Source organism: Stegastes partitus, unplaced genomic scaffold (genome assembly GCF_000690725.1).
Source record: "Stegastes partitus isolate 25-593 unplaced genomic scaffold, Stegastes_partitus-1.0.2 Scaffold1528, whole genome shotgun sequence".
NCBI classification, from domain to species: domain Eukaryota; kingdom Metazoa; phylum Chordata; class Actinopteri; family Pomacentridae; genus Stegastes; species Stegastes partitus.
Genome location: NW_007579259.1, coordinates 152317 through 177280, shown reverse-complemented (window position 1 = coordinate 177280; position 24964 = coordinate 152317). Strand labels below are relative to the sequence as shown.

At 40.7% G+C, this 24964-nt stretch overlaps 1 protein-coding gene across 1 annotated transcript; it reads left to right on the top strand.

Annotated features, from left to right (window-relative positions):
- Positions 1-977: 977 nt before the first annotated feature.
- On the top strand, positions 978-24404 carry aox6 (aldehyde oxidase 6). Its single transcript, XM_008300346.1, has 35 exons — positions 978-1031; positions 4965-5022; positions 5113-5209; positions 6033-6141; positions 7657-7783; positions 8936-8997; positions 9071-9142; positions 9270-9350; positions 9431-9575; positions 10360-10452; positions 10535-10686; positions 11962-12055; positions 12138-12247; positions 13079-13263; positions 13437-13599; positions 13688-13765; positions 14755-14924; positions 15008-15134; positions 16882-17004; positions 17085-17181; positions 17281-17405; positions 18052-18185; positions 18271-18358; positions 18959-19045; positions 19127-19318; positions 19410-19637; positions 19734-19829; positions 21181-21309; positions 21386-21460; positions 22062-22114; positions 22198-22312; positions 22417-22482; positions 22885-23073; positions 23153-23320; positions 23639-24404. Exons 1-35 carry the CDS (start codon positions 978-980, stop codon positions 23687-23689), a joined length of 3993 nt encoding a protein of 1330 aa, XP_008298568.1. The 3' UTR covers positions 23690-24404.
- Positions 24405-24964: the final 560 nt, after the last annotated feature.

Here is a 24964-nt window from a genome sequence, read left to right as displayed (position 1 = left end):
AGGTAACCTCAGAGCCCAGATTGTGGAATTTACAACTTGAACTGTCACTTCTTTGGGAAACTTTATTTATTATGTGATATTTAATATAATAAAATGCTTTATATTGTTATAAACATGATATATTAAACACAATTTTAGAAGAGAATGTGAGTAATTGCATAAAATTAAGCGAAGTCTGTCACTCTTATAGCACAGAAAACAGTAAAGTGCTTCCCAAGTTTAAATGTCACGTTTAAGACATACAGATACATTCGACTAATTTAATTTCTGAAGATGCTGCAATGTAATTTATCTAAAAATGACCTTTCTCATTTAAATATTAAAGTTAAGAGAGGTGTAATGTTATCTATATACAAATCAGTAGTTTACATGTTAAGGTCAAGACCATCTAAAATTCTATATTATTAAAATTCACTTTTACTTCTACAATATTAATTATTTAAAAATAAATAAAAATGACCTGACAAGTCAACATACTAGGATAAATAATTATTTATTATTTTAAATTATGTGAATTTAACATTAAGGTTAAAATCCTAAAATATTATTTAATATAAACATTTAAATATTAAGTTAATCATGATTTTTTTCCACAAATTTACCCTACATTGAAATACAAAATAAAACCATGCAATTTTGTTTATTATGCAAATTTACCTGCACATGCAAATGTTTAATTTCGATTTCTAACTCATTTTTAACTTTGTTTATATTATTTATTAGATACATATTCACTTTTTAGTGTGAAATACTGAAGTCGTGACATCTTTTTATGCCTGAGAAATATTAAAATTGTGCAAATTAACTAATTCACAACCCAAATTTCTAAAACAAAGACTTCGTTTTACATGTGAACACTTGCAGCTCCTTTATAAACAGAAGCGGAAGTCTTTTATTTTGAAAGTCTCCATAGCAGCGCTATGTATTCGCGCAGACTTTACTCTCTTGTTCACTGCTGCGTGAGTCGCACTTGAAAGATGTCTGCAGGCAAACGGGGAGACACTTTATGCTTCTTTATCAACGGGAAAAAGGTAAAAACAAATAAATAACCTTTCAATCCTCAAATTAGCAGTTTAGCGACTTTTAGCTGCTAGCTGCGGGGTTTTTTTAAAGCTAACGTCTGCAGGAAATGAGAGTTTTCAAAATTCAGGTGGCTTTTTTTTTTTTTTTAAACCACGACATCGCTGATCAAAATTCTGTTCGGCCTCGTAGCACAAAGTTACGTCGATTTAGAGGATTAGAAATGAGTTAAATTAATCTTAAAAGAGGCGTCAAGTGAAAAAATGCGGCCGGTGTTGCGGTTAATTTGGTGCCCGTCAGATTTGGTGACAGATGAGCGCTGATTGGCTGCTGACCAGACAGGAGCCCAACTGACCCGCAGTGACAAATCAGTGACTTGTTATTGAGTTTCCAGCCGAACAAAAACACCTTTAAACACTTTTACAGTTTACAGGTTTATATATTGTTTAAAATCCACACTAATGCGCTGAGCAGGTCGCTGAGCCGTGAATGTTAATTATGTTTTGATTTTGCTGATTTACAGGCATCAAAAACAAGATACTAAACCAACCTGCACTATAATAAAGTTAATGTTTTATTATTATATAAACAGCGGACACTTTTATATGCCATTCTATATCAAGTTAGAATTACATGATAAAGCATTTTTAGGTCAGAAAATGTCGCTATCACGCTTTATTTTTAGTGGGAAGTCATTAAAAGCAGCTTTTAATCATGAAATTCATCAGATACAGAAAGTTTAAACCGATCTGAATCCATTTCACGCCATCTGACAGAAGAATGGCTCGACCAGGGAGAATCCCAACGGACCCGAGTGTGAAATTTATAACTTGTGATTGTGTTTACAGCCGAAAACAACAACTGTTAAACACTTTCTGAGCTTCTACGTTCAATCTGAGAAAGTTTAATGCATTTTTTTAAAATCCTGAATCTACAATAGCAGCCATTGTAGTGTTTTAAGGCTCTAAACTTATTATATTTGTTAAGTTTTTTGGCTTTTGTTTAGAGTTTGAACTAACATGGATCCGGTCTGCAACCAAATCGCACCATCAGAGGAAATTTTGATGTATTTTTAAAATCCTAAACCAACAAACAGCCAGTGTTGTTGAACATGGGTCAGTTTTTAATGTTTACCATAATATTTAGATTTTACAAGGGTACTGGCGCTTTATTATGAAGCTTTGAGAAGCCATTTTAAGCGAAGAAACCAGCGTGCATGAAAATAAAGTTCAGATATTAACACATATAAACAGCTCACAAAAAATCATACTTTTATATATAAAACTATATAGTTTAGTGTTGTATGGTTGTAAACTTGCTGCATCACGGGTAGTTTTAGTTCAAGAGTCATAAAAAGCTGCTTTTGTCTTCGTTAAATTATATAAAAATAAACTTTGACCTCTTATAGATCCAGTTTGCTACCAGCTCACTCAGTTTTATGCCTTTTTTAAAACCTTAAATCTACAAGAAAAGCCAGAAATTAAAATTTATTAATGTTAATGTTTAGATTTTACTAGTGTACTAGCACTTCATGTTAACCTAAAAATAATGACTATGTAATACTTGCTCTAATACTTTTATATCGTGAGGCTATTCCCTGTGAAGGTCATACGATGTTATCTAGTATTTTAAGGTTGTAAACTTCCTGCATCTCTTGTGTTTTTGATAAGAAGTCATGATAAGTGGCTTTTTTTAAATGGAAAATTACATGAAAATGAAATTCCAACTAATATGGATCCAGTTTTCTGTCATCCGTTGGTTTGTTTCTCAGATATTAAATGTGAGTTTGGTCGTTTCCTGCAGATCTCCTGGTACATTACAGCCCTGTGTGAGCATCGTGATGATCAGATTTGAATTATTTCTGTTTTATTCCTTTATAACTGAGCCGATACAGTCCAGTACGGTGGACTGAATTACTGCCACGAGTCAGATGAAGATTTATTTATTCGTGAGAAGAAGCACAACGAGAACAAAACGTCGCCTCGCAATTCAACTGCAAAATTAATTAACACGATACGTGCACTTAAAATGATCCACGCAAATCAGGTTTATTTGCAAAATGCACAAACTTTCAGCTGTTTTGTTTTTAATCAACAACTCAAACAAGAACAGTTTAAAAAGCTCAACAGGTGGTTTCTCCAGATTCAAGACGCCGCTTTTGAAATATGGTTGAGTCAAGAAAATTGTCCCAAAAGTTTACATGGAAAAAACCTAGCAGAGGTGCTAAATGTTCCCAGAGGTACTGCTGGAAATATCAAGTTCAAAGTTAAAGAAGCAGCGGCTGGACGATCTGGACGAAGGAGACCAGAAACCATCGAGTGACTCCAAAACTCCTGCAGGTTCCAGCGTCTACTCACTAACCGCTGAAGGTCTCTATGCTCCAAACCAACACCCCCACTGACCCCAAAAGCACGAGGAAAGTCGCCTCCAGTACGCTCAGAACCGTATAAATGGGCCACAGAAGTTTGGGGGTTCTGTTGTGTGGAGCGACGACACAAACACTTCTTGGGCCAGCGGCCCGGCGGTATGTCTGGAGGAGGAACAATGATGATGCCTTCTGGGAGCCGAGATGGATTCAGACCAGCAAACCGGAGGGGCAAACGTCTGTGAGGCAGCTGAAGCTTCTGGCTTCAGAAGAAGTCCTGGAAGGTACCGGAGCGGTCAGCATGCTCGTCTGGCCTGAAGAGCTGAAGAAGGCGCCTGCAGCAGGTCGAAGCAGCAGAACGGAGCTCGACTGAGTGTTTAGAGAGAGCAGGCGTCATTAAAACAGCACATTGGGTTGAATTTATAGAAACCACCTGTAATATTAGCTGTGTTGGGCTTTTAAAGGGCTCTTGTTTGAGTTGTTTATTAAGAAACAGCTGAAAATTTGCACATTTTGCCAGTAAGTCTGACAATTCTGAGTGTACAGTCGTCCTCAAACGCATTCACAGCCTCCCATTAAAGAAGGAAGAAAACAGCTTTAGTCACTGAAATAAGCTGAAATTGACAAAAGTAATAAATAAAAATTTTATGAAAATCATGACGTTGCTTTTGAATTGTGGTTTAACAGAAATATTACAAACAAAACAAAAAACAAACAAGCATGATGGGACCGTAGACTCATATTTAGTTGAACTGTTTGAGCCAATCACTGCCATCAGGTGTTCCTGTAACTCTCAGTCAGACGTCTGCACCTGTGGACAGATGTTCTGGTTTCACTGCTCATCAGCAAAGGCCTCTGATTCGTCCGGGACAGTTTGTTTTGTTTTTTTAAAACAATTAATAATGAATAAAAACAGCTGAAACAGACACAAAACGGCAAATGACACTGACAGTGACTGAAAAACAACCGACAACAGCAGGTTAAAATGACAGAAAACAGCAGAAAACATCCTGAAACGGCGACAGGAAGTGACTCAGAACAGACTCAAGAAAATGAAAACAAAAAAAAAACTGCGACTGAAAAGAACCCCGTCACTGAAATAAGTTGAAATTGACAAAAGTAATAATAAATAAAAATGTAAAGAAAATCGTGACGGTGCTTTTGAATTGTGGTTCAACAGAAATATATTAAAAATAAATAAATAAAAAAAACAAGCATGATGTGACCGTAAACTAATGTTTGAGCCATCAGGTGTTTTCTGTAACTCTCAGTCAGACTTCTGCTCTAATTGGACAATTTTTTTTTCTTTTTTTAAAATTTTATTTTTTAACCACAATCCAAAACCAATGTCTTATTTCACTACAGTATGATTTAGCAAATTTTTATTTATTATTACTTTTTTCTGTTTCTACTTATTTGAGTGACTGTTGTGAGTTTTTCCTTTTCTTTAATGGATTAGAGGACGACTGTAGCTGTAGCCGCAGAGTAAGGAAACAAAGCCGCTTTGTGTGTTTTAATCCATCGGAAGCGGTGGCGTTGTTTTCCGTCTCGGCCTCAGTGTTGATTCGTGTCCCATCAGGTGACGGAGGACCATGCGGATCCCGAGACGATGCTGCTGCCCTTCCTCCGGGAGAAGCGTATCCTTCAGATCGGCTGCAAACCCGAGAGTTCATTGTCATGTTCTCAGCAACAAACAAACGCTCGTCCTTGACTGTTTTCTCCCCCAGTGAGGTTAACTGGAACCAAGTCCGGCTGTGGCGGTGGAGGCTGCGGCGCGTGCACGGTGATGGTGTCGCGCTACCAGCCCGCGACCAAGACCTTCACGTATCCTTCATGCTGCTGGGATGTGACCAGACGCTGCTGCTTCAGAGCCACACGCAGGCTTTAATATGAGCCTTTTTTTAAATCATTTGTTGGTAAACGTTTGCTAAAATAGGCCAGAAAATGGATTTTCAGCCGTGTTGGTTGGTTGGTTAAATTCCCCCCCCCAAAAAAAACCCCAAATAATTTCACATATTTTTCCGGAAACGAGGGATGTTGGCCGGTTAGGAGCTCTGAGCATTCGCAGCTGAATGTCGTGGCAACGAACCAGCACGACATCTGTTTGTGTTCGTCGCTGAGGAGCAGATAATCGATCACAAACGAGCCGAAACACGCTGACGGTTTAGAAGCAGAAACGGAGGATTGTTTTCAGCTTTTCCATGTCTTCGGCTGTTCAGTTGTTTTTAATTATAGAGATTATTAATAAGTAATCTTAGTGTGTGTAAACTTCTGACTCTGAAGGAAGTAATTTGTTGAGCACATAGAAATAACTTTGGTGATCCTGACTGACCTGAAACAGGAGAAGTTTCGTCGAACTCCTGGCTTCAGCTGTACGTACCTGCAGATACGTCGACAGATTTTCCAGCTGTTTGGTTTGCTGCAGGTGTCAGATTTGTACAGTTTTAAATAAGAAATGTGGCGTCTGACACCGAAGTATTCCTCCTGCTTCACACAATAGTGACGTATCTGATCGATAAATGGAAAACAAAACTAAAACAAGGGCTCCGATGTGTCAGATTTAACACTGTCAGAGTTCAATCTCTCCTCCTGTTGTGTGGTTTTGGCGTTTCTTTTTACTCTCTAGTTTCCTTCACGCCGCCGTCAGACACTTCTCGGCCAACGCCTGCCTGCTGCCGCTCTGCCAGCTGCACGGTGCCGCCGTCACCACGGTGGAGGGAGTCGGCAGCACCAAGACCAGGATCCACCCGGTTCAGGTCGGTGCCGAGTCGCCGAGGAGCGCCCTCAGCCGCTCCGGGTGTTGTTCATTTGAACGGCTGCTGCTGTCAAACACTTGTCAAACACAGTGACCCGCTTTGACCTGCAACCTGCACAGAAATCTAAACTCAGACGCATTTTTTTATCACGTTCACACTTCAGGTTCTTCTTATTTTATTTCATTTGCATCCGTTAACTTAAATTCTATTAAATGAGTTGTTATTGTGTGTCTGCATCTTAAATTAAATTATAAACGTGGCCTCCGTAGCAGAGAATTTAAATAAGAGTTGAATGAAAATTTTAATTGAACACTTTTTGACCCTCTCTAGACTTTCATATGATAAAATTTATTAAAAATAAAGCTGAGTTTCCAGGAAAACAACGATGCAACAGCTTGAATCTGGACATCCAGCTCAGAGTTTCTCTCCCAGTTGTTCGTTATTAATAGATTTTACTACTTTTTCTTATTTTTTATGTCTCTTTGATAACATTTGAACATTTTTAACATTTGAAGAACACCTTTTATCTCATTCTTGATGGTTAAATAATCACATTAGAACTCTTCCTCCCATTTTTTTTAACCATTTGTGCCAAAAATCCACAATTTTTCATATTTATATATTAAAAAATCACAAAGGTTTCTCTTCCTGTCGTGCGTCAACGTGAGTTTTTCCTGATTCATTTTGCACACAGGTGTGTGTATAAATAGCAATAATCTGATTAAAACAAGGTCAGAGAGCCAAACGACTGCCAGAAACTGAACCTTTGTCCCGGAGCTATGAGTCAGCAAAAAAGCCGTCTCGCCGACAAAACGCTTCCTTTTCTGGAAGTGCAACAAAAACACACGAGAAGTCATCTGAAAGCTCGTCTGCAGCGGCGGTTTTGGATCATTGATCTTCTGGCTTCTCATGCAAACATCACAAATTAATTAAAAGAAGACACTCGTACCGTTACATTTCAATGCATGCTGTGCTTAATTTATTTATATCCATGAAAGTTTAGGACATTTTAATTCATATTTTTCTTTAAAAACGAGCTAAAATCTGAACATCTGTGTCGTTGCTGGCTGCCACGCTTCTTTTCATGGGTCCATATTTGAGCTTTATAAATGAAATGATCCAGTAAGCTTCTACTTTCACGCATTTGCAGCTTCCAAGTTGCTAAAAATGCTGATTTCAGTGATTCAGGTTTTGGGTAATGAGCTACTTGTTGGAGCAAGCTGTGAACACCAGCGTGCCAGATGGTGAAAACCCATTTTTATTGTGGTTTTTTGTGGTTGTTGTAAACTTGGAGGCGTCAAATAAAAGAGGTTAAGATGTGAAGACGTTCTGCCATTCCAGCCTCCCGGCTTTAGAAGAACTCGACCCAACTTTTCAGTCAGAACGGTGAAGTTAACCAACTTTGCAGCATTAACTTAATTGTGTAAGACTTTGATTAATTTGCTGACTAAAGGGGCCTGTTATGGACGTATCAACCGAAAACACAACCCGACTGCTTCAATGTTGTGCTTTCAGGAGCGAATCGCGAAGGCTCATGGATCCCAGTGTGGCTTCTGCACTCCGGGGATGGTGATGTCCGTGTACGCTCTGCTGAGGAACAAACCGCAACCGAGCATGGACGACATCACGCAGGCCCTGGCTGGTTTGTTTGCTCTGATTTGGATGTTGTCTGATGCTTAGGATGCGAACCGATCAGCCAGAACCTTAAAACCGCTCGTGCAGTGTTGTGCTGGTCCACCTTGGTGCCGCTCTGGAAGGCGTCCTCGTCGTAAACAAAAGTTTACATCCACTTGTAAAGGCCAAGCATCTCTATGTAGAAAGTAGTTTTTGTCAGATGTTCTTGGCCTCTTGGGTTCTTCTGAGCGATTACGATTGACTCCTCTGAGCCAGTATAAATAAGCTCTTCCTCCACCTTCTGGCTCGAAACGAAATTTGCTGCCGATCACGTCGACCCTAAAAAAAAAAAAAGGCCTTCTGGAGGAAAGTTCTGTGGTCAGCTGTTTGACCAGAAATATGTTTAAATGAGAGAATTTGAGCCCTTTAACTCCAAGAGCGCCCAACCTAGCGTCGAGCACGGCGGTGGCAGCATCATGCTCTGCGGCTGTTATAATAGAAAGACACATTTAACCAAATATTAGCATTGCTTTATGTGTATTTTTGACCAAGCAGGTTTTGTCAAATCCAGAAGATTTATAATAAATCAACAAAAGAATCAGAATGTTAAAAATCAGAGTCAACGCCTTGGGCTCTTGGTCGTGCTCCTCGAGTTGCACCTTAGAAGTTTTTGGGTCGTGGTGTTATGCAATTCCCTGCTGGGGTTTAGTAGTTGTGTTTACGTGAACGTTGAACACGTGACGACCTGTTGGTGGTTTTAATGTTGTGGCTGAACAGGAAGGAGGAAGTGAAATGTGAGAAGCTCAGCAGAGGAATCACTGCTCCTGGCTGTCTGTCACTTCTCATGGCTGATTGAATAGGACGCAGATTACTTCACGTTTTACTGTCATTATTAGGATTTCAGTAAAAGTATGTGGAAGTTGTTCTAACGCCTACTTTAGCGCAGTTAGCCGAGACAATGGTTAGGTTTCAGAATAAAAGCTTTCCTGATTTGTCTTTTTAGGAGAACAAAACCGACCACACTGAATGTTTTTAAGCACAAAGAAGCTCAACACGTACCAACACGAATGTAGAGCAGCTTGACTATTAAAATGATAATTGCAGCTCATGATAATCTTTTCAAAAAGTGGCCATAAATCTGCAGCCCTGTCCTCACTGTGTGCCGTTACTGTTTCTCCAGGGAATCTGTGTCGCTGCACCGGATATCGACCGATTGTTGACGGCTGCAGGACCTTCTGTCAGGTAACGTAGCTCTGGATTCGTCGACGCCGCAGCTTCGATTTCAGACCTGAAACATTTAAATTAATGCCAACAGGAAGCCAACTGCTGCCAAGCTAACGGAGGCGCCAACTGTTGCCTCAACGGAAACCCTGACGAACCCGAGGACGTGAGTTCAACTCTTTCTTCCCTTTGTGATTCAACAAATCGATATTTCTTTCTTCTTCTCTTTTACTGACCTTCTTTGCCTCTTTTTATTCTCTATTAATACCCGTTTTCTCCTTTCTCACCTGCAGGAAAAGCCACGGCTTTTCAAGGAGGAAGATTTTTTGCCGTTGGACCCGACGCAGGAGCTGATCTTCCCTCCAGAGCTGATTGTAAGTCACCGGATGCAACAAGTAAAGCAGCTCATTTTTTCTACCGGCTGGTTTGAAAACAACCCTTTTGTCCCCCGCAGCTGATGGCCGAGACGGCGAACCCGGAAACGCTCACCTTTCACGGGGAGAGGGTGAGCTGGGTGTCCCCCACCTCGCTGGAGGAGCTGGTCCAGCTGAAGAGCAAACAGCCTGCAGCTCCTCTGGTGATGGGCAACACCAACATAGGTGAGCAGTGAAGCAGGATTTATGGTTGGGGAGGGTTTTGGAAGATGCCCTTTCATCTAAACGTGCCAACGAAAGCACGGCTTGAGTGTCGAAATCAGAATTACAAACTGACATGTCCATAAAAATCAAACTGTCTTGGTTTGGAGCTAAAGTTTAAGTTGTCGTTTGTGGTTGAGTTCATGAGACAAATGCAGCATCAGTTCGTTCTTGGTGATTCTGAATGAGTCCTAACGTGACGGGGGGATGGATCAGCAGGTCACGCTGTTTATCAGCTGCTGGTAAATCATTTATCCCAAGTGAGGTTCAGTCTTTTGTTTATTAGTGCGTCATTTATGTTCTGTTTGATCTTAAGTGAATAGAAATATAATGCAAATAATGTTGTAGAAGTTCGTCACTTTATGAAGCAGCAATATTAACACCATCATGTCTGAATTCCATATTTTACTCCTTTTTTTGCTGTCGTTAATCGCTTCTCTTCTTATTTTGCTTTCCTCAGTTTGACACACGTCGTCCCTTTTTAATCAATCTTTTATCTTTTATATCTTTTTATTATTGTCTTATCGTGCTTCTGGTTTATGACGCCGCTTTCTCAACACCTGTTTTATTGAGTCCTTCATTTATGACCCGATGTTTGTCGTCGGGCTGTTGTTCGTATCGTTTTTATCGCTGTTATCTGATTGATTGAAGTGGTGTAAAAATCAGGTTTATAAGCTGCTTCACATGTGTTTATGAGGTTGAGCTGATTGACTGATAAACTTGAAACTCTGGCCTCTTTGTGCCGAAGGTCCAGACATGAAGTTCAAAGGCGTCCTCCATCCGCTGATCATCTCTCCGAGCAGAGTGAAGGAGCTGTTCGAGGTCTCGGAGACGCCACAGGGTGGGCGACGTGTCTGCTTTATCATTAATCATAAGAGATCTTTCCAGCTGTCGTTGCCGTTAACCCTCCTCCTCCTCTTCAGGCGTCTGGGTCGGTGCCGGCTGCAGCCTGTCCGAGCTTCGCTCTCTGCTGGAGAAGCTGGTTCCTCGGTTCCCGGAGGAGAAGACGGAGCTGTTCAGAGCCCTGAACCAGCAGCTGGGCAACCTGGGAAACCAGCAGATCCGCAATGTTGCTGTAAGGAGGCTTCACTGTCGTTTTCATTGACGTGGATTCAGGCAGTTCTTCCTTTTAAACCTCCTGTTTCTGTTTCTGTTAAACCAAAAAGCACCTTTTCTTCAGTGTTAGCCAAAACTGATCCTGAAGTAGTGCAAGAATCTCCTTTATTTATTTTGCAGAAACATGCAGAGTCCCTGAACCCTCTGAACTCCTGCAGGTGTTTTGCTCCTGTCACAGTTTTACTCACCGTTGGCTCATTTTTCACTTCAGTATAAGACGTCCTGCAGCTCTATGGAAAGAGAACAACCATGATTAGAAAGAGGAAGAACTTGTCTTTTGTGCTGTATGACACACTAAAATACATTTACAAACATCATAACTACATGCAACCACAGAGGAGGAGGTGAAGAGAGACGCTGAACAAGCTGCACATTTCTTCCACGTGTTGTCAGGAAACTTCCATTTTTAGTTCGTCTCCATCATGTGGATTTTCTTTGTCACTTCTGTCCGGTTATTTATTTTTGGTCCATCTCCAGGTCAGAGCCTGTATCCACATTATCCCTTTGAAGCTCCAAAACCAGCCACAAAGGAATAAAAGCTTAAAATCACTGACTTTCATCTGAATCACTTTATTCTACGTGTCACAGTTTTTAAGTCATTAGTGACTCAGCTGTGAACTACGGTCACGTGACAAGAGTTCTGGGAGTTTTCGGATGAACCGCAGGCCGTGTTTCCACAAAGCGGACAAGACAGAAGCAAAAAAAACAATAAATCCAAGAAATTCAACTTGCAGGACTTTATGTTGCAGTAAAAAATGAGCCTGTGGTGAGTAAAGATTTATCAAAAGACACCTTTAGTGCTGAAGTTTGCTTTTGTCATAATGTTCCCTCATGACAGAAGTCATAAAAAAAAAATCTGTCTAAAGCTAAAATCTTAAACTGTTCTCACCATGCAGAAGATTTAGTGGGTTTCCATCGAAAACACTTGATTTTTGTATATTTCATTGATTAAGCTTTTAAATTATGGCGACTCTTATACAGTCTGGAGATGTCTGATATGTACGCACTCACGAACACGTATTTGTCTTTTTTCTTTTTTGATTTCTTGGCTGTTAAATCGGAGATTTCTGCATAAAACCAAAGTTAAAAGCCTTTTAAGGAAGAAGACAGGAATAAGTTTGGAGCCTTTATCTTTATTAAATGAGCTTTGGATGTCAGGTGTTTCAAAGTCGGACCTCTTTTTTTTAATTTTGTGTATAAAAGCGAATCATTAGTTGTGATATTTGTGTTTCAGTCTCTTGGAGGAAACATCGTGAGCGCGTATCCAAACTCGGACCTCAACCCTGTTTTGGCTGCCGGCAACTGCAAAGTCGTCGTCGTTTCCAGCGGTGAGTCTCGGTGGGATTAAAAATAGAGAAAAACAATCTGTGCTGAGTAGAAACATGAACAAATCCTGCTTGAACCCAGCAGGAGGAAGACGAGAGGTTCCCCTGAATCAAGACTTCTTCATCGGGTTCGGAAAAACCGTCCTGAAGCCGGAAGAGATTGTCGTCTCTGTTTTCATCCCGTTTACCAGAAAGGTGCACAAATTCCCCCCCCCTTTTTTTTTTCTTTTTCTGAGCTTGTTCGACTCCATCATTTGTTAAAGAATTAAATCACCGTCACTGATTAGTTTCACCACAGAGTCGGATTTATTCAAATTAACGGCTTTGTGACGCTTTCGAAGGTCTTCAGTGCAGTTCTCAGTCACTAACTTCTGCTTTTATATTTTAAACGTGATATTTTAATGAGAAAAAAGCAAAAATTAAGGCATCTGGAATTGAATTAATAATAACCGGAGTGTTTTATTGAACTTTAAGCTTCTTCTCTGATTTATTGCAGCATAAAATCATCCGGTTCCTTCTGCTCGACCAACTCCGGTTTGCTTGAAACTCTTTTAGCATAAAATCTGGATATTTGTAAAATTTTAGACAGACATGTCAGATACTTTCTGAGAGAACTTTTTTTTTTTTTTTTTAAATGTCGACCCACTTTAAGCACTTTTATTTTTTTAAAATTTAATGCTACGTTTGATCTATAACATCTCAGTAACTGTTAAAGATAAAAGCCTAAAATTTTTACTGTTTATTCTCATAATGTCAGTGATTCAGAATCTGCAATATTAAACAAGTAGATCGAATAATGTCTGATTATGGGCGAGCTGAAGTATGAAAATGTTAAAACAAAATTGGACGCTTTTTCTTGGAAAGTATTTGACATATCGAGCTAAAATTTCACAAATATCTTTACAAATATTCGTTATTTATGCTCTGAAATTTTCAGACAAACCAGACATTGCTGAGCAGAAATTGTTTAATGATTAAAGCTGGAGTGCCGCCACTACTAAGCGCAGTGCCTCGTCTGTCCTGCAGGGGGAGTTGGTCCGAGCTTTCCGCCAGGCGCCGAGGAAGGAGGCGTCCTTCGCCACCGTGTCGACCGGGATGAGGGTGTTTTTCTCGGAGGGATCCAGAGTGGTTCAGGATGTCAGTCTGTACTACGGAGGAATGGGTCCGACCACCGTTAGCGCCGCCAAAACCTGCGCCGCCATCGTCGCAAAGTATTGAAATATTTGCGTCTTTGTTGTTCTTTTTGCGTCACTTTCTTTCCCCTTCCTTTTGGTTTCCTAGTTCCCTATTTTCCCGTTGATCCAGCTTCCACTTGCCTCTCCACCCTTCTTCCTCAACGTAGCTAAGAAGTAAAGATCTAATCTTCTCTGGTTCCCTCCGTCAGGCCTTGGGATGACGAAACCCTCAGCAAAGCCTACGACATCCTCCTGGACGAGCTGGTTCTCCCTCCGTCGGCTCCCGGAGGAAAAGTCGAGTTTCGTCGCTCCCTGACTCTCAGCCTCCTCTTCAAGTTCCACCTGGAGGTCCTGCAGAAGCTCAGAGAAACGGTAAAACGCGTGTGGTTTCTCTGCTGCGACGCAGTGTGACGCGGTCGATCCCGCAGGAGTTTCACACCACTGACTTACACTTTTACAGAATGTGATCACGGATGAGCTGCCGGAGAAGATTTCGCCGTTACCCAGAGAGATCCAGCCCAGCCTGCAGGAGTTCCAGGTCAGGATTCCTATAAAGCCAGCTGTGAAAGCAGTAAACGTGCTATAATATTAAATTAATGACGATGCTCTGTTGCCAAATAATCAGATAAAAGACAAAAGAAATATCAATACAGTAACTTCTTAGCATTTTTTCTGCACATGTGCACAACAGGATTGCTAAATTTAGCGCATAAATACTGTAGATAAGAGGCTGTACCATTTACTCATTTGAATATATTTCAATTAGCAATTTAAATTAATATTAATTTGGGTGAACAGGCACTTTAAAGAGTATGTACGCTGTATAACGGAAACTAAACACGCAATGATATTTTAGCAAACTGCAGCAACCCGTGGTTCCAAAAAAATGTGTTTTTGTCGTTACTAAGCTGCCATATTTTGGCAGTTTCTTAAATAATCTGTAGGTTTGACAAGCATCCTTTCACACGTACAATAATGTCACGACTGTAAATAAAACAACAGCAGTAAAATCACTGATTTATTTCCTTTTAAAACAGCAATCTGACGAGTGTTTTTGATGCAGTAGCAGCAAACCTACAGTCCAGCACGGTGGTGGCATTATTATGCTGAGTTTAAAGTAGAAAAGGAACATTTAACCATATTTTTGACCCAGCAGGTTTAGTTAAATCCACAAAATCGCGAATAAAACTATGAAAGAACTGAAGTGAATGTTTGTTTTTCATTGGAGGAGTTAAAGGAGTCATTGGAAACTCAAGACGAGAAGACGTAAGCATCTGTTCACAGCTGTGTTTGTGTGTTTACATGTGATAGATGGAAAAATGTGAAGTGAAGAAGAAACTATGAAAGAAGTCACTGTATCTGTGATGTTTACGGACCTGCAACCTCTTTAAAGTTTTGTTTTGTAATCCTGCCAGTAGTTCCCATTTTTACCAAACGTACCGGCAGACAGATTTGTTGTTCTGTAATTTAAGGAGAAGCATGTACTCCATTGCTCCCGTTTAAAAACACCGTCCTCGTCTTCCTCAGGCCGTGCCGAAGGACCAGAGCGCCCAGGACCCGGTGGGCCGTCCCGTCATGCACCGCTCCGGCGTCAGCCACGCCACCGGAGAGGCCATCTACTGCGACGACATCCCCAAAACCGACGGGGAGCTCTTCCTGGGACTCGTCACCAGCTCTCGAGCACACGCCAAGATCACGTAAGCGGATCACGAGGCACCTTTGTGGAGTTTTCTGAGCCACTGTTGGTTGTTTAGAATGCGTTGTTTTGTTTGTCCGACAGAGCTGTGGATGTGAGTCGGGCCCTGCAGCTCCCCGGCGTCGTCGACGTCGTCACAGCCAAAGACATTCCCGGGAAGAAATTCCGCCCAATGTTTGGTTACGAGGAGGAGCTGATGGCGGAGACCGAGGTAGAGTGTTTGAACAGTGTTGTAGATATCAGTTATTTTCGCAACTAGAGTGCCAATAATAGGGAACAACACCTTTAAATACACAATGAAATGTTTGTTTTTGTGCTGAAATACCTCAACAGGACAATTATGAATGTGTTTTGCAGACAGCGACAGTCACAACATTGATTTCAGTTTTGTACTTGAGGCAGCAATTAGGTTTTTTTTGTCTTTTTTGTTCTAAAAAGTACCTTCGTGGAGTAGTTTAGGCCAGCGATCTTCAACCTTTTTTGCACCACGGACCGGTTTTAAGCAAGAAATTTTTCTACGGACCGGTCATTACACACATAACAAATAATAATTGTTTTTTTTTCTGTTGAAAAGTTTCATAAATAAATAAAATTACTTTTTGTTGCTTAACATGTTTACTTTTTCTCCTGTCTCAGTATCAAGTCTCTCCCACTTTCCAAAGCAGCTCTCCTGAGACGTTTGTTGTTGACTGACGGCTTCGTTTAGCAGCCGGGCATAAAAACTGACAGTCCGGGAAACAAACACAAACGGAAGTGACGGGAAGACGAGCTAGTCATGTTTCAAAATAAAACACCCTGCAGACTCCGCTGGAAATAAAAATAAACCAATAAAATGTTTTTATTCTATCTGTGCGGCCCGGTACCAAATGACCCACAGCCCGGTACCGGTCCGCGGCCCGGTGGTTGGGGACCGCTGGTTTAGGCGATCCGAGCGCTGCTTCATTTCAAGTAAATCAGATTTTTAGCACAAACGAGCCTCAGATTGACTGCCAAACGTGAATCTGAAATGTTTCGTCTTCGGTTTACGAGCCAGAATTCCTCCAAGTTTCCGAATATTTCCATGAAAACACGACAAATTTTCTTGAAGCTCTATCTATGTTTCTGTTACTCATGGAAGAACGTCGCACTTGTCGATTCCGGGTTGTTTTCTTTAAATTTCTGTCAAAAAAAAATAAAAAAGTCAAGTCATTTTTTCTCATTTTGCAATTTACAGCATTATAACTTTGTCACAGAAGACATTCCTGAGTTCTCGCTAAGTGTCATCTGAAAATAAAATCACCAAAGTTATCACCAAACCCAGGAACTGTAAACCCAGAAAGAATCGCTGTTTTTTTTTTTTAACTATCAGACAGCCGTTCAACTAAACGGGTGATGTACGGTTCTATCAGGACGTGTAACCAAATCGTAGCACTTTATCAAGATGTGAAAAATTCTCGTTTTTCAGCACCACCGAGAGTTCATTAGTGACTCGGCTGTAAAATATCTGTAGTATGTAGATGTAGAGTACGTAGTTATTGTCCAGTGTTGGCATTTGGAAAAATGTGTAACAACAAAAAAATGCAAAATTCTGAACTTTATGTCTCGGTGAAAAATGAGGAAAAACAAAACGGGAACAAAATATATAAATATTTAAATAGCTTTAGTGTCTGTGGAGATATAGCTGCAATAAAAAGCTCAGAAAGGCATGAGGATGAACCGTAGAATCCGATTTATTCCTTCCCAGTGTGTTTTGGCTTTTTTTAAAAATGGGAGCCACAATTTCTTCGTCACTGTTGGCATCATGTGCATAAAACCGAGCTTATCCATCGAAATACGCCGATACGTTGCCGTTCTTGCTTTTGTTTTTGTCACTCCTCAAACTTGTCAGAGTATTTCCAGTTTTGCACGAACACATGAGCTCCCAGACTTGTGCATCTCGCTCTGCAACCTCGGTCAGGTTTTCTGCTGCTTGTCTGCAGGTTTCTTGCGTCGGTCAGATAATCTGCGCCGTCGTCGCCGACTCGAGGGCTCACGCCAAGCGAGGAGCTGCGGCCGTGAAGATCAGCTACGAGGACCTGCCGGATCCCATTTTCACCGTCGAGGTGGGTCGCGTTTCAGAGCCGCTCGTTTCCAGACGCTAGCTTTAGGTTCGCTCCTCACCGGGTTCTTCTTTTGTTCGAAGGACGCCATCGAGAAGTCGTCCTACTACGAGCCTCGGCGATGGATCGAGCAGGGAAACGTGACGGAAGCTTTTGAAAAAGTCGATCAGGTCTACGAAGGTCTGGGTTTCACTTTGACCTCTGAATAATCAAGCTAAACGGAAACAGACTGATCCTCTCTGAGTGTTTTTGTATCTTCTTTGTGATGGATTCCCTCAGGCGGGATGCGGATGGGAGGCCAGGAGCATTTCTACATGGAGACTCAGAGCATGCTGGTCGTTCCTGTCGGCGAGGAGATGGAGTTCAACGTGTACATCTCCACTCAGTGGCCAACTGGAATTCAGGTGCATTATTGTCTTTTTTCTTGTGATTTAAACTCTTAACAGTGAATCCGGACTCTTATTCTGACCTCAAAACTGATTGTCTGGACTTGAAACTGTCAGACAACGAATCAAATCAAGTTTGTTTACCTGAAACCTGCACAAGTCAGCAGTCAGGAATTTGCAAAAGAGGATAAAATTAAAACATTAAATCAAAGCACACAAGTTATAAAATCAAAGTTTGAGATGCAATAAATTCTTTCTGTCACATATTATTTAAATTATTGGCTCAGTAAAGCTCTCAGGTGGCTTCAGTACAAGTTTTAATTGTTAATTTCTGCCTCGTTATGCTTTTAAATTTCAAAAGTCGTTTTTTAAACGTGACATTTTATGGAGGAAGGCTAGAAATTGGTGACTCTAGAGTGAATTTTTTCTTAAAAATGGCAGTTTAAGACATGTGAGTTAACTGGTTTGTAGCTTCATTAGGAGATAAAGGGGACAGATCTCACCTCCAGGTTGTTTTTTTCATTTAGTTTGTCAGTGATTTGCTTCATTTTCAATCTTTAAACACTCGTGTGCTTCCACAGCAACAGACTCTTGATCAAATGATTAATAACAAACCTGAGCTGAAATCGGAGCATGTCAGGGTTCTGTTTGCTTGTTGTTGCAGGAAGCGGTTGCAGAGACGTTGGGCATCTCGTCCAACAGGGTCACCTGTCACGTCAAAAGAGTCGGCGGAGCTTTCGGAGGCAAGGTCACCAAAACCGGCCACCTGGCTTCCATCACCTCTGTGGCTGCTTTGAAGTAAGTCGCACCTGAACGAACGACCCGGAAACAGCAGCACAAGCGCGGACCAAAAGAAAGCTCTTAAATCGTTGTCTTTTTTTAGGACCAATCGCGCCGTCCGCTGCGTCCTGGAGCGAGGCGACGACATGTTGATCACAGGAGGCCGGCATCCCGTCCTGACAAAATACAAGGTACGGCCACGGCATCGAGGGTCTCCAGAGCAGGTTACGGAGTAAAAACTTCAGTGGAGCAGGGATTTTTCTACCTTCACTTCTCGGGTTTGTTGAAATATGCAAAATATTCCACTGAAATAAAGAATAAAATAAAAAGAATCCTAATAATATCCTTGAGACACTTGAAGAAAATAAAACAAATACCTAAAAAAACATTAAGCTGCCCAGGTTACACTGTGTGGTCGTGTCCGCTGTAAATATTCTATCAAGTATAGATTTTTATTATAGCAATATATAAATATAAACAATAATAAAGTCTAAAAAACAAGTACAGATTTTTTGTTCTTTATCTTCTCTGTTTCCACACATTCACTTTTAAATAAAATAATAAAGAACCTTAAAGTCTCAGCTGTTGTTTTAATTGGTTTACATGAATATAAACAGAGGCATGTGGGATATACAGACCTTTAAACACTCTGAGACCAATTGCAATAGTTAATAATAGAATTTTGAACCCACTGAAATATAGAAAAGTCAGATTGTATGTTGTGTTTATTCATGCAAAGACCGACTGTTAAATCATTAAAACCCTGTGATGAGCCTCCCTGTTGCTTTCAGGTGGGCTTCATGAAGGACGGCAGGATCGTGGCGGTGGACATCGAGTTCTACGCCAACGCCGGCAACACTGCGGACGAATCCACTCTGGTAGGTCGAGGAGGTTTTAGCGCTGCTGCAGGAAGTTTTTATTTTATTTCTTTTTTTGTCTGAACGTCTGGATTTTTTCAGGTCGCCGAGAAGATCCTGCTTCACATGGACAACGCCTACAACATCCCCAACCTGCGAGGACATGGAGCCGCCTGCAGGACCAACCTGCCCTCCAACACCGCCTTCCGGGGCTTCGGTGTGCCTCAGGGCCTCTTCTTGATGGAGAACATGGTCAACGACGTGGCGGCGGTGCTGGGACGCCCTGCAGACGAGGTCCAACCACATTCATCTGCTTCAGAAGCCCTGTCTAGCTCTTATCTTCGTCTGAACGCCCCAGCAATGAGTTCTGCTTTTACACCTTCAGATCCGTGAGATCAACATGTACAAGGGCCCGTCGGTCACCCACTACAAGTGCGAGTTCAGCCCCGACAACCTGCATCGCTGCTGGGACGAATGCAAGCTCAAATGCGACTACAGCTCCAGGCGCAAAGCCGTCGACCAGTTTAACCAGCAGAGCCGCTGGAAGAAGAGGGGGATGTCCATCATCCCCATCAAGTACGGCATCGCCTTCGCAGAGGGCTTCTTAAACCAGGTCTGTTGGCTTTCATTCGGTCTCTCGTGCATCTGGAGAAGAAAGACTCAGCTCGTTGTTCAAAAGAATGCTCTTCTGTGTTTGTCTGTGTGAAAGGCTGCAGCTCTGGTCCACATCTACAAAGACGGTTCTGTTCTGGTCACTCACGGAGGGACGGAGATGGGTCAGGGGATCCACACCAAGATGCAGCAGGTATGACGAACACATCAACATCCAACAAGTCATACATCCATCCATTAAAACAGGTTCATTTTCTGTAAAAACAGGGCACACACAGAACGTTCACTGCTGCATTTTCTCATGCTAGTTTATTAGCAAATGTTGAACAACTTTTCGATCAAGAGGATCTTCGCTCGAGGCACTTTTTCACTGAGAATTCCAGCATCCAGCAAGTAAAAAACATCCTCCATTAAAAAAAAAAAAGAATTATTATTTTTTATTATTAATAATAAATAGTAAAAATGGCACAAAGTAAATCAACTAAACATCACAGAAATGAAAAATAAAAGATACAAAACTAGAAACAAGAGAGAAACTATCATGAGGGTAAAATATTAAGTTGATTCAAATAAATAGAATTAGAATTAAAAGATATTATGACAAAACAAAAATAAAAGTCCAATAAGAGAAACAAAATAGTGTCATACCATACAGTATAAATACATAACAAAATAGAAAACTACAATAAGATGCATATTGAAATAAACAAAATAATAATAATAGGATAAAATAAAGAAACAGAAAAAAAGAATAAATAAAAAAATTATAAAAAAATAAACAAAATATATAATGCGTAAATAAAAAGAAAACATATAAATTAAAATATACAAAAAAGTAATAAATACAAACAGAAATAAATGAATAAATGTAAATATATATATATATATATATATATAATAAACAAAATATGTAATGCATAAATAAAAAGAAAACATAACAATTAAATTATGCAAAATTATAATAGAATAAATAAAAACTACCAGAAAAAACTGAATAGACATAAAGAAAAATGATTTAAAAAATGTAAAAAAATATATAATGCATAAATAAAAAGAAAAAATAGTGATTAAAATATACAAAATAATAGAATAAGATAAAGACTAACAGAAAAAACTGAATAAATGTATAGAAAAATTATCAAGAGATAAGCAAAATATATAATGCATAAAAAAATTCATAAAATATACAAAATAATAATAGAATAAAATAAGTACTAACAGAAAAAACTGAATAAATGAATAGAAAATAAGAAATAAATAAATATATAAAGCAGAAATATAAAGAAAAACATATTAATTCAAATATACCAAATGTTATCATAAAATAAACAGAAAAATATATAAGAAATTGATTCATTAAATCATCAATCATCATTTTATTTAATGTGTATCAATCCGCCGCTGAAAATAGTCCCCAATAGAAGAACTTGTTTGCTAAGAACTGCAGTGTTTCAGTAAATCGCTGAGCTTTGTTTTTTTCTTCCTTAGAAAGAAATGACAGAACAACACCATCAGTCACCGCTTGTGTCTGTGTTTGCCGTTAGGTTGCCAGTCGGGAGCTTCACATCCCGACCTCGAAGATCTACATCAGCGAAACCAGCACCGGCACCGTCCCCAACACCTGCCCGTCCGCCGCTTCGTACGGCACCGACGCCAACGGCATGGCGGTCAAGGTTCGGCCTCTTTTCAACCAACGAGCTCTTTATTGTTGCTGTTGTGACTGTTCTCACCGATGGTGTTTCCTCTCAGAACGCCTGTGAGATTCTGTACCAGCGGCTGGAGCCAATGAGGAAGAAAGACCCCAAAGGATGCTGGGAGAGCTGGGTACGATTTGATAGGAGAGGAAACAAAAAAACATGACAAGAAGGAGAGGGAATGCAGAAATGTCTTCTGTGCACAGTTAGAATGACAGAAATATCATCGAATTATACAAAAAAACGTCATCACAGCTGACACATTAATGGCTTCATGGTTCTGGCTAGAAGCGCCAGACTTTTTGTTTTGTACCAAATTTTGTTCCTGCAAACCATTTCTTTATAGCCGAGAGACGAGCTGAGAGGTAGAATAATGTGATTTATGGTGAAATATCACAGTTTTAGGGTCAGATTTGGTTAATTTTACGGACTGAAAGTCACACAAGTAGTTCAGATATCAGTTGATTCTTTGTTTTCTGACTAAAAGGTTCACTTAGCTTTCTAACCTCCCCGTGGGTTGTGGGATTCAAAATGTTAAATAAATGTAAATAGAGTCTCTTTAGTCAAGTTGTTTTGAACACCAGGTCAGAGCAGCGTTTTTGGACAAGATCAGTTTAACAGCGACTGGAATTAAATGGTCACATTTTGGCGAGATTTTTAAAAAACATGGCTCGTATTTCAAATTCCAGGTTTCGGGGCTCAGATTGTGCTTTGATTTATTTTCAACGCAGGTCAGAGCGGCGTTCTTCGAGAAGATCAGTTTGTCGTCGACTGGATATTACAGGTAGGACAGAAAGCTGCTTCGCCTCCGTTTGAACTGTTGGTGAATTCAGAAGCGGTGAGCGGCGTCGTCCTGTTTGTCCTCAGGGGTCCAGATCTCTACATGGACTGGGAGAAGAAGGAGGGTCGGCCCTACGCCTACTTCACGTACGGGGTTTCCTGCAGCGAGGTGGAGCTCGACTGTCTGACGGGAGACTACAGGGTCCGACTCGAGAGTTTCATTTCAGCTCTGAACGTCGCAGCAGTCTGATTTGTTTTCAGAATTTGAAGGAACTTTTTTTTTTCTGTTTTGTTTGCTCCTCGCAGACGTTGAGGACGGACATCATGCTGGACATCGGCAGGAGCGTCAACCCGTCTGTGGACATCGGACAGGTGAGCGTGGCTGCAGAGGACCGAGGTTTTGATCTTTTAGTTCGGCGACGAAATCTGCAGAAGCGACGTGATGAATCAGTTTGACGAGGAGCTGCTTTTCCTTATTACGTCACCTTTGCGCGTTTGGATTGTGTGTTTTTTGTCCTCAGGAGCTTCCGTAAATCGGGTTTCAGTGTGTAAGATTTTGCAGTCCTTCGAGGGAACTCAGTGAAACAACTATTCCTTTCTATTCTCAAACTCATGGTGTTGTTCTGCCCATTAAAGCTAATTACAGGATCCACTACCAAACTTTTAAAAGGATTGAATCACGTTTTCTTTTTTTTGCACAGAAATAAGCAAAACTTTCCAGAGAGAAAGTTGCCGAATTTGCTCATTAATTGCTTTCCTTTCCCCTGCTGTCAGATCGAAGGCGCCTTCATGCAGGGTTTGGGTCTCTACACTCTGGAGGAGCTCAAGTTTTCCCCCTCTGGCCTTCTGTACACCCGAGGTCCGTCTCAGTACAAGATCCCGGCGGTCTGCGACGTCCCGCTTCAGTTCAACGTCTACCTGCTGCCGGACACCGACAACCCTCACGCCATCTACTCCTCCAAGGTCCTCTCCAGCACCATTTTGGTTCTGTTCCCGCCCTGTTTTCTGTCCACTCTAACCGGCCTGTCGCTCGCCTCTGCAGGGTATCGGAGAACCCGCCGTCTTCCTGGGCAGTTCGGTGTTCTTCGCCATCAAGGACGCCGTGGCCGCAGCTCGCTCCGACTCCGGTCTGGTCGGCCCGTTTGGTTTGGACAGTCCTGCGACGCCGGAGAGAGCCTGTCTGGCCTGCAGCTCCACGTTCACGCAGAAGGTAGTCGCTTTTTTGTGGCACGCAATCTGTTTTTAGTGCAAAATCTGCTAAAAGGAAGTATTTCAATCTTCATGAAGCACTTTCCGGAAAGAGTTAAATTGACGAGTTTTAAGTCGTACAAGGAAGAAGTCTGAATGAAGTAATGATGTAGAATATAAAAATAAGAGCTCTGTTGCTTTGCAGCATTTTTATTTTAGGTTTTCTATTTGACAGAGTGAAAAAGACAAAAAAAAAAGAAAGAAATTAAAACCCAGGAAATCCACTGTGATCTATGAACTAATTGATTTGTGAATGTTTTATGTTTGGTTTTGTTTCCAGATTGCGACCAGCGAGCCGGGATCTTTCAAACCGTGGGCCTTAAACCTCTGAAAGTCAAACTGAAGCCAAACCGCTTCACTAACCAACACAGTTATCTGACTAATAGTGCTAACGTCTCCACATGCAAATGATCAACAAACATGAAACTCGTGACTGAAATCGTCCTGCTCGCTGATCCTTAACCGCCTAAAATGTGAACTCGATGCTTTGTGACCGCTTGATTTGACAGTTTCTCTGTAGCAAAATAAATAAGTGAACAAACGCAGAACACATGAAATAAAGGCAGCGCTTCATCTTTATTCACCCAGTGGCAGGAAAAACACTGGCAGCAGAAGCTGAAGTCGAATGTTTGCTGAACTAACGCACATCTGTCTTCTTGTGGACCGAGGCTGATCAAACGTCGATGCACCACGCGGCTGCAGCGTCGCCGGTCGGAGATGAAACCTGCAGGAAGAAGAAGAAGAAGAAGAAGAAGAGCAGTTAATGAGGTGTTTGACAGGAGGAGGTTAGAAAATGCAAGTAAGGAGACAGTTCTGGGTGAAACATGCGGCATTAACGATGTGTTTAAGGTTGTTTCAGAGTGAAAATGGACAAACTGCAAAAAAAAAGAAAAGGCTTCATTTGTTCTCTTGGTGGTTTAATCTATAAATTGTTGAAAAATAGTTTAAAAACTAGCATTTTTGTTAGCGTAGAATGATGTTAAAGCTTAAGATGCTCATTTTAATGTCACATATTGCAAATAAAAGTTTTAAATCGTCACATGTAAGAAACTGGAATCCTTTGACATTTATACCTGAAAAGTGACAAAATACAGGTTAAACTTTCAAACAGTCTGTGTTTAGTGCACAAGAAGTGTAATTATGTTTGTGAAATTATTAAATTTGTTCTCATTTGGATTATTATGGCCTAAAGCTCACAGAAATTAGAAATTCTGTATCTCAGAATATTTTTATATTTCCAAAGATCAATCCAAAAAAAAAGGGAATATTCAATATAATATTTCACTACATTATTTTGTGATACTGGATTTTGGATTTTCATGAGCTATAATCAAAATTTAAACCAAATTGAATGTTTTACGTTGCATATTTGATGATAATTATAACTTTAATGAATTAAAAACACTAGAAAGAGCTGTAAAAAAAAACTTCTTTAATACTTTACATTACCCATATATGAGTCAATACGCACAGAGAGGCACAAACACTGTTTTAAATGTGTCAAACACAAGTCAGACTGAGTTTAAATGAAGCTTTGTTGAGGCCAAATGACTTGATCCTCTCAGGTCTGTGTCTGTCCCAGCATGCTCTGCTACCATGGGCGTAG